Source organism: Mobula hypostoma, chromosome 8 (assembly GCF_963921235.1).
Source record: "Mobula hypostoma chromosome 8, sMobHyp1.1, whole genome shotgun sequence".
NCBI lineage: Eukaryota > Metazoa > Chordata > Chondrichthyes > Myliobatiformes > Myliobatidae > Mobula > Mobula hypostoma.
Genome location: NC_086104.1, coordinates 22,609,118 through 22,624,982, shown reverse-complemented (window position 1 = coordinate 22,624,982; position 15,865 = coordinate 22,609,118). Strand labels below are relative to the sequence as shown.

General features: G+C 40.6%; 1 protein-coding gene across 3 annotated transcripts in view; it reads left to right on the top strand.

The window, feature by feature from the left end:
- The window catches only part of mtr (5-methyltetrahydrofolate-homocysteine methyltransferase), an 80,796-nt gene that overhangs the window by 27,027 nt on the left and 37,904 nt on the right, over nucleotides 1-15,865 (top strand). For 2 of the 3 annotated variants that reach the window (XM_063055579.1, XM_063055580.1), the window contains 6 exons: nucleotides 454-554; nucleotides 7,576-7,637; nucleotides 8,982-9,049; nucleotides 12,426-12,505; nucleotides 13,566-13,678; nucleotides 15,596-15,736. In XM_063055579.1, the coding sequence (XP_062911649.1) occupies nucleotides 454-554; nucleotides 7,576-7,637; nucleotides 8,982-9,049; nucleotides 12,426-12,505; nucleotides 13,566-13,678; nucleotides 15,596-15,736 (565 nt within the window). Of the gene's footprint in view, nucleotides 1-453; nucleotides 555-7,575; nucleotides 7,638-8,981; nucleotides 9,050-12,425; nucleotides 12,506-13,565; nucleotides 13,679-15,595; nucleotides 15,737-15,865 lie in introns of those variants that run through there. The other variant, XM_063055581.1, reaches the window with a different exon arrangement.

Here is a 15,865-nt window from a genome sequence, read left to right as displayed (position 1 = left end):
AGTTAATCGTTACTTTTATTAGTACTGACTCAGTTGAGATGATCAGTTTGAAATTAGCTTCAAAAGAAGTATGAATCAGTGTTTCACCAACAAAATCTATCATATTAAAGTATAAACAATTTCTTAAGAATCCCACACAGCTCTTCAAGTAATATGCTGAAATGTAAAATCAAACTTTCGCCTATTGTGTGAGATGCAAATGCTTCAAGAAGCTTAACCCCCCCCCACCCCACAACACTCAGTCTTGATTAATATCAGTGATCATCAAATTCTTATTATCTGTAATCAAGATTTCAGAACTTCCAGATGATCATGCAAAATTGACATTTATTTATGAACTCCCTCTCACAGCTGAAGATTTCATTGAGTGTGGTGCAGAAATTGAGGATGTTTGTACTTTCTGAGGAGATTATGAATAATTTACTATATGATAATAAGTTATTTTCTTCCTAGCATAGGATTAAATTGTGCTTTGGGAGCTGTGGAAATGAGGCCATTCATAGAAGCAATTGGAAAATGCACAACTGCCTTTGTATTATGCTATCCCAATGCAGGTTAGTAGTTTATGTTTTTAATTTAGTGTAAGAAACCAATATTAAATACATAGCAAATGCAAATGATTTCAAGGCAAGCAGACATAGTATGTTGCTTCAAAAGCCCTTGACGTAATTGGGTATTTTCGTTCGGAATCTCTCATTAGTTCAAATAGTCACGATTTTGTAAGTTCCAAAGCCATTGAGAACTACTAGGTGACATTATTCAAGTAGTACTGAACTTGTGTGGACTAGTGAGGAAAATTGATTTAAGTCCCTGTTCAGTACTGGGACTTGAGAAAAATAAAGTTGGAGAAATTTGCAATAAAAGAGAATTTAATATTATGTGTTTAGGGAATCGTACAATCAATGGATTACTTCCAAAATATGATTTTTTTCCCACTGGCATGTTTCACAGCAAATCTGTGAGCAAATGGGTCACACAAACAAAATAAATCATATTACAAATGTAAGAATAGGACGAGAGTAGATAAATTGTACCCCACAAGCACGTTGTGCCATTTTATAAGATCATGGCTGGTCCAACCATAATATCAACTCCACATTTCAGTCAAGCCATGGTAGCTTTTCACCCCATTGCTTATTAAGTATGCTTTCTCTGCCGTAAACAAATTATACAGACATTTGCTTCCACTGCCCTTTAGGGAAGAGAGTATAATAGACATATAACCTTTTAAGAGAAAAAAGTTGCCTTACCTCTTAAATGGCTGATCCACTTATGCTTAAGCAGTGAACCCTAGTGCTAGATTTCCACACAGTAGGGAATATCTTCCCCACATATACTCTGTTAAACTACACTCCTGGAGCCATGTATATTTCAGTGAAGTCATCTCCCGGTCTTTTAAACTCTAGCAATTACAAAGCTAGCCTGAACAACCTGCTAGCCTTTTCCAGTTTTAATCAAATAAACCTCTGAACTTCTCTCGAGTTATCTTCAGATATTTCTGTGTCTGAGAGTTTTGAAATCTTCACTGTTTTAGATAAAATGCTTTTTCATATTTCCTGCCAAAATCATTTTATTTTTTTGAACCACAAGGCATTGCAGTTGCAGGAACTTGGAGCACCAAACCAATTCCTGGAAGAGCTTATCAGGTCAGGCAGCACCTGTGAAGGGAAATGGACAGTCCACAATTCATTTTGAGACCCTTCATCTGAATATAAAGTTTTCTATGTTTTTGCCCATTCACTTAAATTAGTGACAATATTACCTTCTGTAGTTTACTTGTATTCTCTTCACCACTTGCTTTTTTATCTATAAGACCATAAGATATAGGAGCAGAAGTAGGCCATTTGATCTATCGTGTCTGCTCTGCCATTGAATCACAGACTGATCTAATTCCTCCAGTCATCCCCACTCCCCTGCCTTCTCCCCATACCCTTTGATGCCCTGGCTAATCAAGAATTTATCTATCTCTGCCTTAAATACAACCAATGACAAGTAACTTCTCCGCTTCTCTGTTCTAAATGGACGTCCTTCAATCCTGAGATCGTGCCCCCTTGTCCTAGACTCCCCTACCATAGGAAATAACTTTGCATATCTAATGTGTTCAGGCCTTTTAATATTCAGAATGTTTCTATGAGATCCCCCCTCGTTCTCCTGAACTCCAGGGAATACAGCTCAAGAGCTGCCAGAAGTTCCTCGTACGGTAACCCTTTCATTCCTGGAATCATTCTCATGAATCTTCTCTGAAACCTCTCCAATGTCAGCCCAAAACAGCACACAGTACTCCGTGTGGTCTCACGAGTGCCTTATAGAGCCTCAACATCACACCCCTGTTCTTATATTCCATACCTCAAGAAATGAATGCCAACATTGCATTCGCCTTCTTCACCACCGACTCGACCTGAAGGTTAACCTTCAGAGTATCCTGCACAAGGACTCCCAAGTCCCTTTGCATCTCTGCATTGTGAATTCTTTCCCCATCTAAATAATACTCTGCCCATTTATTTCTTCCACCAAAGTGCACGACCATATACTTTCCAACATTGTATTTCATTTGACACATTTTTGCCCATTCCCCTAAACTATCTAAGTCTCTCTGCAGGCTCTGTTTCCTCAACACTACCCACTCCTCCACCTGTCTTTGTATCATTGGCAAACTTAGACACAAATCCATTCATACCATAGTCCAAGTCATTGACGTACATCGTAAAAAGCAGCGGTCCCAACACCGACCCCTTTGGAATGCCACTGGTAACCGGCAGCCAGCCAGTATAGGATCCTTTTATTCCCACTCTCTGTTTTCTGCTGATCAGCCAATACTCTATCCATGCTAGTAACTCCCCTATAATTCCATGGGCTCTTACCTTGCTAAGCAGCCTCATGTGCGACACCTTGTCAAAGGCCTTCTGAAAATCCAAGTGCACCATATCTGCTGCATCTCCTTTGTCTACCCTGCTTGTAATCTCCTCAAAAATTTGCAGTAAGTTAGGCAGGATTTTCCTTTCAGGAAACCATGCTGGCTTTGGCTTATCTTGTCGTGTGCCTCCAGGTACTCTGTAATCTCATCCCTAACAATCGATTCCAACAACTTCCCAACCACCAATGTCAGGCTAACAGGTCTATAGTTCCCTTTCTGCTGCCTCCGACCCCTCTTAAGTAGCAGAGTAACATTTGCAGTTTCCAGTCATCTGGTAGAATATATCGATTCTTGAAAGATCATTGTTAATGCCTCCGCAATCTCTCCAGCTATTTCCATCAGGTCCAGGAGATTTATCCACGCTCAGATCATTAAGCTTCCGGAGTACCTTCTCAGTCGTAATTTTCACTGCAGTCTTCACTTTTCTGATACTCTTGAATGTCCGGTATACTGCAGATTTCTTCCACTATGAAGACTGATGCAAATATGCATTCAGTTCCTCTGCCATCTCTGCGTCTAATATTACAATATCTCCAGTGTCATTTTCTATAGGTCCTATATCTACCCTCAACTCTCTTTTACCCTTTATACAGGATAAATATCAAACCTTATACCCTTTCCTACCGTACAGGGCTATGGTAGGAAACTTTGTCACATAGTGTGAGCAGAATTATCTGCAGCTTAATGTGATAGAGACTAAGGAGCTGGTGGTAGACCTGAGGAGAGCTAAGGTACCGGTGACCCCTGTTTCCATCCAGGGGGTCAGTGTGGACATGGTGGAGGATTACAAATACCTGGGGATACGAATTGACAATAAACTGGACTGGTCAAAGAACACTGAGGCTGTCTACAAGAAGAGTCAGAGCCGTCTCTATTTCCTGAGGAGACTGAGGTCCTTTAACATCTGCCGGACGATGCTGAGGAAGTTCTATGAGTCTGTGGTGGCCAGTGCTATCATGTTTGCTGTTGTGTGCTGGGGCAGCAGGCTGAGGGTAGCAGACACCAACAGAATCAACAAACTCATTCGTAAGGCCAGTGATGTTGTGGGGATGAAACTGGACTCTCTGACGGTGGTGTCTGAAATGAGGATGCGGTCCAAGTTGCATGCCATCTTGGACAATGTCTCCCATCCACTACATAATGTACTGGTTGGACACAGGAGTACATTCAGCCAGAGACTCATTCCACAGAGCGTCATAGGAAGTCATTCCTGCCTGTGGCCATCAAACTTCACAACTCCTCCCTTGGAGGGTCAGACACCCTGAGCCAATAGGCTGGTCCTGGACTTATTTCCTGGCATAATTTACATATTACTATTTAACTATTTATGGTTTTATTACGATTTATTATTTATGGTGCAACTGTAAGGAAAACCAATGTCCCCCGGGATCAATAAAGTATGACAATGACTATATATTTTAAAAAGATTTTAGTATCTTTTTTGATATTAGTTGCCAGCTTTCTTTTCCGTCCTAATGACCTTCTTAGTTTCCTTCGACAAGTTTTTAAAAGCTTCCCAATTCTCTATCTTCCCATTAGATTTGGCTTTCTTGTATGCCCTCTCTTTTGCTTTTACTTTGGCTCTGACTTCACTTGTCAGCCACGGTAATGTCCTTCTTCCATTTGAAAATTTCTTATTTGGAATATATCTGTCTTGCACTTCCCTCATTTTTCGCAGAAACTCCAGCCATTGCTGCTCTGCTGTCCTTCCTGCTAGTGTCCCTTTCCAGTCAACCTTGGCCAGTGCCCCTCTCATACCATTGTAATTTCCTTTATTCCACTGAATTACCGACACATTGGAATTTAGTTTCTCCTTCTCAAATTTCAAAGTGAACTTGATCATATTTTGATCACTGTTCCCTAAGGTCTTCTTAACCTTAAGCTCTTCTATCACCTTCAGATCATTGCGCAACACCCAATCCAGCACAGCCGATCCCCTCGTGGGCTCAACAACAAGCTGTTCTAAAAAGCCATCCTCAGACATTCTACAAATTCTGTCTCTCGAGGTCCAGTACTGACCTGGTTTCCCAATCCACTTTCATGTTAAAATCCCCAACACACATCATGACATTGCCTTTCTGACACGCCTTTTCTACCTCCTGCTATAATTTGTAATCCACATCCCGGCTGCTGTTTGGAGGCCTGTGTACAACTGTCATTACGGTCTTTTTACCCTTGCCATTTCTTAACTCAACCCATAGAGAGTACACCTTTCGATCCTATGTCATCCCTTTCTAATTATTTAATGTTATTTCTTATACACAGGGCCACACCACCACCTCTGCCTACTAACCTATCTTTCTTTTTTTTTATTATTAATTTTTTATTGCAACACCAACAAATTACATTCAATACAACCAGTTGCCAATTACATTTTGACTGTTTAACCCAGCTACCCCCCCAACCTTCATCACCATCCCCCCTCCACCCCTCTCGCCCCCCATCCCTCACCCCTCTACCAATCAACTGAATAGTAGTACATACACAGACAAAGCATTCCTATTTTAACAAAAGATCTTTTAAGTTAGATATCAAATTTGTCCACATTATGATTGTGTTTGGTCGTGCATCATTTACTCTTGCTGATGAAGGTTCCAGGTAAGAAATGTCCAAAAAGCTCCGAAGCCAGTGAGTATTTGAAATACCATGGGGAGGTTTCCAACACTGGACTACAATCTTCTTAGCTGCAGTCAGGCCTGCCAGCCAGATTTTGCGTGTTTTTTCCGTAAGGGAAAGGTGGGAGTCATCATTTAGAAGATGTACGGCGGGGTCCATTGGTAATTGTACCCCTGTTAGTTCTGTAAGAGTACTGATAACCTACCTATCTTTCTGATACACCGTATATCCGTGGACATTCAGCTCCCAGTGGCAAATTTCAGAGATGGCCACAACGTCATACTTGCCAAACTGTAGCTGAATTTCAAGTTCGTCCGTTTAATTTCTTATGCTGCATGCATTCAAATACAACCCTTTCAATCCAATATCTGTTGCCTTCTGTTTTAATTGCACCACGCTTCCATTGCCCTGTAACTCATCCCACTGGCTGTGATTATGCCTCATCTCCTGCCTGTTCTTTCTATCATCTCTGTTGCACAGTATCTTTGATTTATTTCTGTTTTCCCCTTCCTCAGCCCTATCACTCTGGTTCCCATCCCCCTGCCAAACCTATATCAGGCTGACAGAACCTCCTGTCTGTTCCCCTCACTGTGGAATCCCGTATGACTACCGCATTCCTCATCTTCTTCTCTCCCTTCTGCACCATGGAACCAGGCTCAGTGCCAGAGATCCGATCGCCGTGATCGTCCTCTGTCAGGTCACCCCCCCCCCCCCCCAACAGCATCAAAAGCAAGATAACAATTACTGAGGGGGATGGCCACGGGGTGCTCTCTACTGTCTGAGCTCTTCCCCTCCCTTCCCTGACAGTGACCCACTTATCTAACTCCTGCAGCCCAGGGTGACTAACTCCTTGTAGCTCCTATCTGTCTCCTGCTCACTTTCCCTAATAAACTTCAGGTCATCAAGCCGCAGCTCCAGATCCCTAACACACTCTCTCAGGAGCTGCATCTTGGTTCACCTGGTGCAGATGTGACCATCAGGGAGGCTGGAAGATTCCCAAGATTCCCACATCTGACACCCAGAGCAAAGTAATAATCCTACACACGTGCTCCTTATTCCTCTGAAAAAAAAGGGAAGGAGAAAAAAAATGAAGTCCACTCACCCACTTACCTCGCCGAAGCCCATATCTTTGAGTCAACAGCAAATATAGCAACCATGCTTTCATTGGTGTGTGGAAAATAGGAAGGACGGCTATTTGAAAAAATGTTGCTAAAATTTTGCTTGAGCTATGCCATAGAATGTTTAACATTGTCTAGACACCATTCATAATGTGGTGTCTAGACAATACACTCTTGGTATAATATACCGATATGTCAGAATGGAAGACAGGCTGTGCAAATCTAATCAGGTTTGAATCTCTGGAAAAGTGAAAAAATGAATTATGTTCTGGAGCAAAACTAAAACAATGGCTTATTAATTTTGGGTGAGGAGAGTAGGCAAAAGTGCATGATGGTAGCTAAATCTAGCTAGACAGTGTAGTGGTTAACGGCAGCCAGATGTGAGATTAGGGTTCAATTCCTGCCACTGCCTGTCAGGAGCTTGTATGTTCCCCTGTGACCATGTGGGTTTCCTCAGGGTGCTGCGGTTTTCTCCCACATTCCAAAGATGTATGGTTAGGATTCGAAAGTTGTGGGCATGTTATGTTGGCGCCAGTAGCGTGGTGACATTAGCGGGCTGCCCAGCACAAACCTCACTGCTTTCATAAACGCTGTTTCAATGTACATGTGAAAAATACAGCTGATCATTATAAATGTTTGCTATAAAAAAACATCAAATAAGGAGATCCTCTAGTTTACATAACTTAAGTCTTTGCATATTTTCCTTTTAGGATTATCTTGGCATTAATTAATACTATCTTTCTCTGGAGAAGTAATGTAAATGCAGAGTGTTGGAAAAATGCCATAATTTTCTACAGCTTACCAAATATAGGTACTCAGCTAAAAAATCGTTAAGTACCTAATGTAGAGCAACACTCAAAATGCTGGAGGAATTCTTGTGTCTCCAAGTGCCTGATGTTTCTCCATTGTAATTTTGTTTAACTTAAGGGCTTCCCAATTCATTTGGAGGATATGATGAAACACCTGAAATCACATCGAAGTACCTTAAGGTATTGTTCATCATCTGCAATCTGACATCTACCTGCTGTTAATTACATTTATGTGTGAGTTCCATGTAATGTTCAGCTATCCAGTATCATCCTCCATTCATGTTCTCTTGCAAGGGTAAAGAGCATGTTTATTTTAATGCAGACAGTCAGACATCTCCATAAGACCGAGGAACAAATTAGGCCATTTGGCCCATTGAGTCTGCTCTTGCCATTCAATCACGGCTGATCCCTTTTTCTCCTCTTCAGCCCCTCTCCCTGGCCTTCTCCCCATATCCTTTGCCATGTCAAGTCAAGAACCTATCAATCTCTGCTTTAAATACACCCAATGACCTGGCCTCCACAGCTGCCTGTGGTAATAAGTTCCACAAATTCTCCACCCTCTGGCCCAAGAAATTTCTCTGCATCTCTGTTTTAAATGGATGCCTCTCAATCCTGAGGCTGTGCCCCCTTGTCCTAGAACTCCCAACCATGGGAAACATCCTTTCCACATCTACTCTGAGAGACCTATCAACATCTCATCAGTGTTTGTATTGAGTCACACCTGTTTCCTTGCAAGTGTATGCTGAAAAAATTGTGATCTTTTCTAATTTTCCTTTGGTATGAAGGCAATGCTCTCTGTTAATTTTCCTCTTGTTTTCTTAGTTTTAAAAAAACCACCCCAAGTATTTTCTCCTCTTAAATGTGATTCTCCAGCCTGAGCATCATCTTGATAAATCTCTTGTACACATCTCCAATGCCATTACGTCCTTAATGGTAGCATATTTAGAAGAATTGTACGTAGAATGTTTTACGCTCTTTACCAGTATCTGATATGCCTTCTTAGTCATCTTAGCTTCATTCCTTTGGAGGCTCATGGACTTGCATTCCAAAATTCCTCATTACTCTATGCTGCCATTGATGGTGTCCTCTCTGCCTTGTTTGCCCTGCTGAAATGCATTATTTCACACTTGTTTGACAAAGAACACAAGAAAACCGGGAATAGAATAGTCTTTTGTGTCTGTTTCATTAATTGTCAAGTTTAAGGTTGATCTTCTTCAGTGTAATTCAAATGCCCATATTCTTTCTTTCACTTAATACTCTGAAATATGTCAATCTGTTTTGAATAAACTCAGTGATTAATAAATTAGTGATTCAGCCTCCACAACCATATTCTCAGTGAAGAAAAATGTCTCTTTGTATCAATTCTAAATGGCCTCGGTCTTAATCTGAAGCGTGACCACTGGTTCTGGACTCCTCAGTCAGGAAAAATATCCTTCCTGCATCCAGCCTGTTTGAAGAATTATCTTGAACAAAAGAGTCTTTAATTGTAGAACTAATCTTTTTTTTTACTATCTTGTATTGCAGGAATTTGCCACAGATGGGCTGGTGAACATTGTTGGAGGTTGTTGTGGAACAACTCCAGCTCACATCCGGTACTTTGCTAAATTTGAAAATCAGTTGAATACATGTTGAAATTTAATATGCAAAGAGACAGTTCTTCAAAGTTGTATGGACACGGCTACAAGCCGGTATTACATAATTGCATCCATTCTCAGTTACAGGTTATAAATGGCAGAAATTATAAATATTGAAATATAAACAGACAGTGCTGGCCACTACCTTCTGAAAGAGGTAGTTAAAGAGATTGTGGAGACATTTGTAATCACTAGATTCTGGAATGGAAAATGATAAATGACACTCCTCTCTTTAAGAACAGGAAGCAATAGGCCAGTTAGCCTGACTTCAGTGGTTGGCAAGATCTCAGTGTTTCTTTATTAAGGATGAGTTTTTGGAGTTATTGGAGGCACAGGATAAAATAAACCATCATCAGCATGGTTTGCTTAAGGGAATATCTTGCCTGACAAAACTGTTAGAACTCATTGAAGAAATAACCAGCAGGATAGACAAAGAAGAGTGAATTGCTTGGAGTTTCAGGAGGCCTTTGACCAGGTGCTACAGATGAAGTTGCTAAACAAAATACGAGCCCATGTGTATTACAGGAAAATTGCTAGCAGGGAGAGAAAATTGACTGACTGGCAAAAGGCAAGGAGTGCAGATAAAGGTGGCTTTTTTGCGTTTGCTCCTGGTGACATGTGGTATTCTACAGACGAGAAAATCTGTAGATGCTGGAAATCCAAGCAGCACACGCAAAATGCTGAGAAACTCAGCAGGTCAGGCAGTAGAAAAAAGTGCAGTTGACAGTTCAGGCCAATACCCTTCGGCAGGACTGGAGGAAAAAGGCTGAGGAGTAGGTTTAAAGGGGTGGGGGAGGGGAGAGAGAAACGCAAGGTGATAGGTAAAACCTGGAGAGGAGAAGGATGAAGTAAAGAACTGGGAAGTTGATTGGTGAAAGAGAGAGAAAGCCATGGAAGAAAGAAAAGGGGGAAGAGCACCAGAGGGAGGCGATGAGTGGGCAAGGAGATAAGGTGAGAGAGGGACAAGGGGATGGGAAATAATGAAGAGGTGGGGGTTGAGGTGCATTACTGGAAGTTCAAGAAATTGATATTCGTGCCATCAGGTTGGAGGCTACCCAAATGGAATATAAGGTGTTGTTCCTCCAACCCAAGTGCAGCCTCATCACGACAGTGGAGGAGGCCATGGATAGACATATCGGAATGAGAATGGGAAGTGGAATTAAAATGGGTGGCCACTAGGAGATCCCGTTTTTTTTCTGGCGGATGGGGCATAGGTGCTCAGTGAAGCAGTCTCCCAATCTACAGAGACTGCATTTGCGACCACTTCTTTTCATGTTGTATGTCAGTAATCTGAATGAATGAATCGATAGTTTTGTTGCCAAGTTTACAGACGATAAAAGATGGTTGGAGGTGCAGGTGTTGATGAAGAAGCACGGAGTCTGCAGAAGGACTTGAACAGATTCAGAGAATGGGTAGAAAAAGTGCAGATGGAATACAGCGTAGGGAAGTGTATGGACGTGCACTTTGATAGAAGGAATAAAGACTTGGACCATTTTCTAAACAGTGAGCAAATTCTAAAATCGGAGTTGCAAAGGGGCTTAAGAGACCCTGAAGGTTGAGCCAGTAGTAAAATAGGCATATACAATGTTAGTATTCGTTTTAAGAGGACTAGAATATAGAAACAAGGATGTCAAGCTGAGGCTTTATAAGAACAATGGTCAGACCACATTTTGAGTATTGTGTGCAGTGTTGGGCCTCATATCTAAGAAAGGTTGTGCTGGAATTGGAGAATGAAAAGGTTAACATGTGAGGAGCATTTGATGCTCTGGGCCTGTACTTGCTGGAGTTTAGAAGAATGAGGGAGCATCTTAATGAAGCCTTCCTAATATTGGAAGACCTGGATAGTGTGGGCGTGGAGAGGATATTTCCAATAGTGGAAGAGTCTGAGACCAGAGGATGTAACCTCAGAATCCCTTTATAACAGAGATGAGGAGGAATTTCATTGACCAGATGGTGGTGAATTGTGGAATTCTGTGGTGGCCAAGTCATTTGGTATATTTAAAGCGGAGGTTGATTAGTAAGGGTGTCAAAGATTGTGGGAAGTAGGCAGGAATGGGGTTGAGAAGGAAAATAAATCAGCCGTGATCAAATGGTGGAGCAGACTTATGGGCCGAACAGCTTAATTCTGCTCCAATGTTTTACAGTCTTATACTCACCAGATCTGGCAGCATTTCAATCTGAGTCATGATTGAGGAAAGTGAGTTCTTTCTCTTTAAACCATCTATGTTACCCTTAATTTTATATATTTTAATTAAATCTTCCCAATTTCCTTCTTTTCAAAGAAAACAGTGTTTCAGATTGATACAACCCACACAAAATGCTGGAGGAACTCAGCAGGCCAGGCAGCATCTATGGTAAAGAGTACAGTCGACATTTCAGAATCAGGTTTATTATCACTGGCATGTGTCGTGAAACTTGTTAACTTAGCAGCAACAGTACAATGCAGTATAGAAAAAGAGAAAATAAGTCAATCAATCCATTGCAGTGTATGTATAATGAATAGATTAAAAATTGCGTAAAAACAGAAATAATATATATTAAAAAAGTGAGGTAGTGTTCATGGGATCAATGTCCATTTAGGAATCGGATGGCAGAGGGGCAGAAGCTGTTCCTGAATCACTGAGTGTGTGCCTTCAGGCTTCTGTACCATCTGGTAACAGTGAGAAAAGGGCATGCCCTGGGTGCTGGGGGTCCTTAATAATGGACACCTATTTCCTGAGACACTGCTCCTTGAAGATGTCCTGGGTACTTTGTAGGCTAGTAGCCAAAATTGAGCTGACTAAATTTACGATCCTCTGACATTTCAGGCTGAGACTCTTTAGCCCAGTCCTGTTGCAAGGTCTTGGCCTGAAACGTTGGCTGTAATTTTTTCCATAGATGCTACCTGGCCTGATGAATTCAGCCAGCATTGTGTTTGTATTGCTGGATTTCCAGCATTTGCAGATTTTCTCTTGTTTGTGTTTCAGATTGATAACCTTTCATGAGAAAATCTGAAATATAAACTGTTCTCCACAGCTGGTGTGTGACTTGTTAAATTTTTTTTAACATGTACAATTTTTTTGCTTTTGCATAGTAAATGATACTTTCCTCAGTATTTGTAGGGAGATTAAAATAAGCTGATTCTACAGATACTGGAAGTCTTCAGAAGATAAAGCCCTTTGCTGTAGAAAGGCTGATAAAGTAGTCAAACAATAGCTATTTACCATCTATGGTAAAAAGTTTGTAAACACTATAAATACTGGTACATTGAGTTAAAAGGCTATTTCTGTGCTGTAAGTAGTTCATAATTTGAAATATTCTATTTAAAGTCTCCACTTGGTAATATTTTTTTTAGGGCAATAGCAGAAGCAGTACGGAAATGTAGGCCGAGAATTCCTCCTCCTTTTGTTTTTGAAGACTGCTTGTTGCTGTCTGGTAAGTAGATTAAGACCAGTAAATCTGCTCATTCATTCAATATGTATTCCTCTTGGAGTGTTGGTTTATGTCCTAGGATCAGCCTTACATCGTGCAATGGGTTATATTGGTAGTTATGAGTATTATAAGGGGGGAGAAAAGATCAGCCATGATTGAATGGCAGAGCAGACTCGATGGGCAAAATGGCCTAAATCTGCTCCTATGTCTTATGGTCTAAAATGATTTTTTAAGAAATAATTAAGGGCAAGGTAAACAATGTTAATTATGATAATGGTGTTTATTAAATAATGTGGATTTATATAGAAACGTTTGTATATTATTGCCAGAGAAATTTCATCAGACAACAAAAATGGATGGTGATCAAGACGTTTTTGATAATAGATCAGTAGCTCATCCAGGCTAACATCTAAATCAAAGAGTTCCTTTCCTTGATCAATCTGTGTCCCTTCCTTCTGATGAGACAATTCTGTTCTTTCTCTGCCATGCCTAACCCAAAGCTAACCATTCTTAAAATGTCCTATTTTCTTCAGGATCTCTATGCTTTCATATATTTTTCCTCAACGTAGCCATTGTCTTAAACTTGAAATTTTCCAGTTAGTCAAAACCCTTAAATGCTCACTTGAGTTCTCTTTTCCTTGTCCTGCCCTCACTTCTGACCTATTTCATTCTTTTCTCCTTCATTGAGTGAAGTCCTTTGATTGAAATATTTCCTGCCTTAGCCCTCTGGGTTGAGATTTTTTCAATTTCACGATCTTGAAATCATAGGCAAGAGCAGCATCTTTTGCCTTTCCTCTATTGCTTTTGGCACAAGTGTGATCTTGAGCTTTCAAATAGTGAGATATTATGTTAATTTAGGTTTTTATTGGTATAATTTGAAGAAAAGGGAGAAAGTCTGTTTTACTGTGATACTGTATAGGATTTGTAATGTTTACTGAACAGCTACTTGGCACTGTTAAAGATGTTATGCACTGTGTTGAAATGTTCACCCAAGGTTGTGTGTTAAGACCTTTAATCTGAAAGTTAAATAGTCATTGCATCTATATTTTGAAATTTTTCTAAGGCCTTGAACCTTTCAGAATCGGTCCATACACCAACTTTGTCAACATTGGAGAGCGCTGTAATGTGGCAGGATCTAGAAAGTTTGCTAAACTTATAATGGCAGGTAATTATGAGGTAAATTGCGGTTTCATTTTCAAAACTCATTTTCTGTAATCCCATAATTTCCTCAAACTGGGGAAAAAGTTTAAATGTTTTTGAATTCAACTTCCTTGTGGCACGAGGAAATAAGTTTCTGTAATAATCCCAATTCAAGCTTGTGTATGGTCAGAGTTGAATTTATTACCATCTGCACAAATGCAATGAAAATTTTATTTGCAATAGCATCACAAGCACGTAGCAACAGATAGACAGTATTCACAAGAGAAACATAAATTAATCATATATTTTACACAATTAGAACAAAAAAGCTCCCATGCCAAGTGGCTAATAATACTTGTAAATTACTTTTATTTTATAATATCATGTGGCGCAAGCATCATTGGAAAGGTGTATTGAGGAAGGGATATTTGCCCTGTAATCCCTCCTGTAACTGGGATGAAGAATCTTCCATGATGCTGTTAGGAGGGGAGTTTTAACGTCTTAACTTATTAAAGGTAAAGGTCACAGTTTTTGGGGAACTGTATCCAAGAAGGTTTGGTGATTTCACCAGTACACCTTTTACAGTTAGGAGGAAGAGGTGCTTTTGTTTTCAGAGGTGTCTGAGTAAAAATGCTACTGGCATGACTGGGTCAAGAAAATGTGGAATTGTGACAACCTGAAAATGGCAAGTGGCATTATTATTGGTCTGAATTTTCATCTTCCTCGGAAAAGATTTTTTAAAGGATGCAATGTAATAGTGTTTTTGCGCCTTCTCTAATGTATGGTCTTTTTCACCCAGGAGCTTCTTCTGTGTGGTTTCACAGTGCATGCCACACACTAACCTGTCCCTCAATGAGTCCGATAGACCAGCTCCAAATTGACAATGTTCTAATAATTTGTGCGCAATTCAGCACAATAATCAGAAATGTTTTCATTTTTGCTCTGATTCTATTTGTGAAATTTAAATCTTTCAGCAATGACCAGTGGTGTGGGGTTTAAATGCTGTTGGAGGGTGTCTACTATTTGCTTGAATGTTTTGTCAGCTGGCTTTTCAAGGGTTAACAAGCTCCATAGCAGCCCGTATGTTTTTGCTCCTATAGTACTGAGTAAGACGCTGGCTTTCTTTTCATCACTCCACTCTCTCAATGTAAGGTGCACAGTCTTCAATGCCGCTATCAGATGCTGTAATAGTTCCAATGTTGATTTAGCCCCGTTTTCCCCTTGTTTTCTTTTTGACTCGCGTGTCCTTTTTGCTGGCACCACAAGTCCACTCCATCTAGATGTGTGTGTCGCTCCTTGTTATCTCCCTTCTGAGGGAGTGCAGCATAGGTTCATGAGGTTAATTCCCGGGATGGCGGGACTGACATATGTCGAAAGATTGGAGCGACTGGGCTTGTATACTCTGGAATTTAGAAGGCTGAGAGGGGATCTTATTGAAACATATAAGGTTATTAAGGGATTGGACACGCTGGAGGCAGGAAGCATGTTCCCCCTGATGGGTGAGTCCAGAACCAGAGGCCATAGTTTAAGAATTAGGGGTAGGCCATTTAGAACGGAGTTGAGGAAAAACTTTTTCACCCAGAGAGTGGTGGATATATGGAATGCTCTGCCCCAGAAGGCTGTGGAGGCCAAGTCTCTGGATGCTTTCAAGAAAGAGATGGATAGAGCTCTTAAAGATAGCAGAATCAAAGGTTATGGGGATAAGGCAGGAACTGGATACTGATTGTGGATGATCAGCCATGATCACAGTGAATGGCGGTGCTGGCTCAAAGGGCCGAATGGCCTACTCCTGCACCTATTGTCTATTGTTTTCTAGGAAAAAGTACATGCCATTTTTGATGGAGCTAAATCATCAACACCTTATCGTTGATTGAAAGTAAGCTACAGGTTTGTATGTTATCTTTTGCCTGATGTTCAAAGGCCTGTTAATCTGTTATTTCAATGTAATTGTAGGAAGCCTTGAATATAGCAAAGATCCAAGTCAATATGGGAGCTCAGATCCTGGATATCAACATGGATGATGGAATGTTAGATGGCAAGAGTGCTATGGTCAGGTTTTGTAACCTTGTCTCAACAGAGCCAGATGTTGCCAAGGTTAGTATAATTGTCTAAGAGCATTGTAGTGGAAGCATGGTCAAAGATGTCAGCTGATGACCAGCACTTCTACACAACAGCATTAATACTGTGACCAATAATATTGGTGGATATCTTTGAGTAACAGTA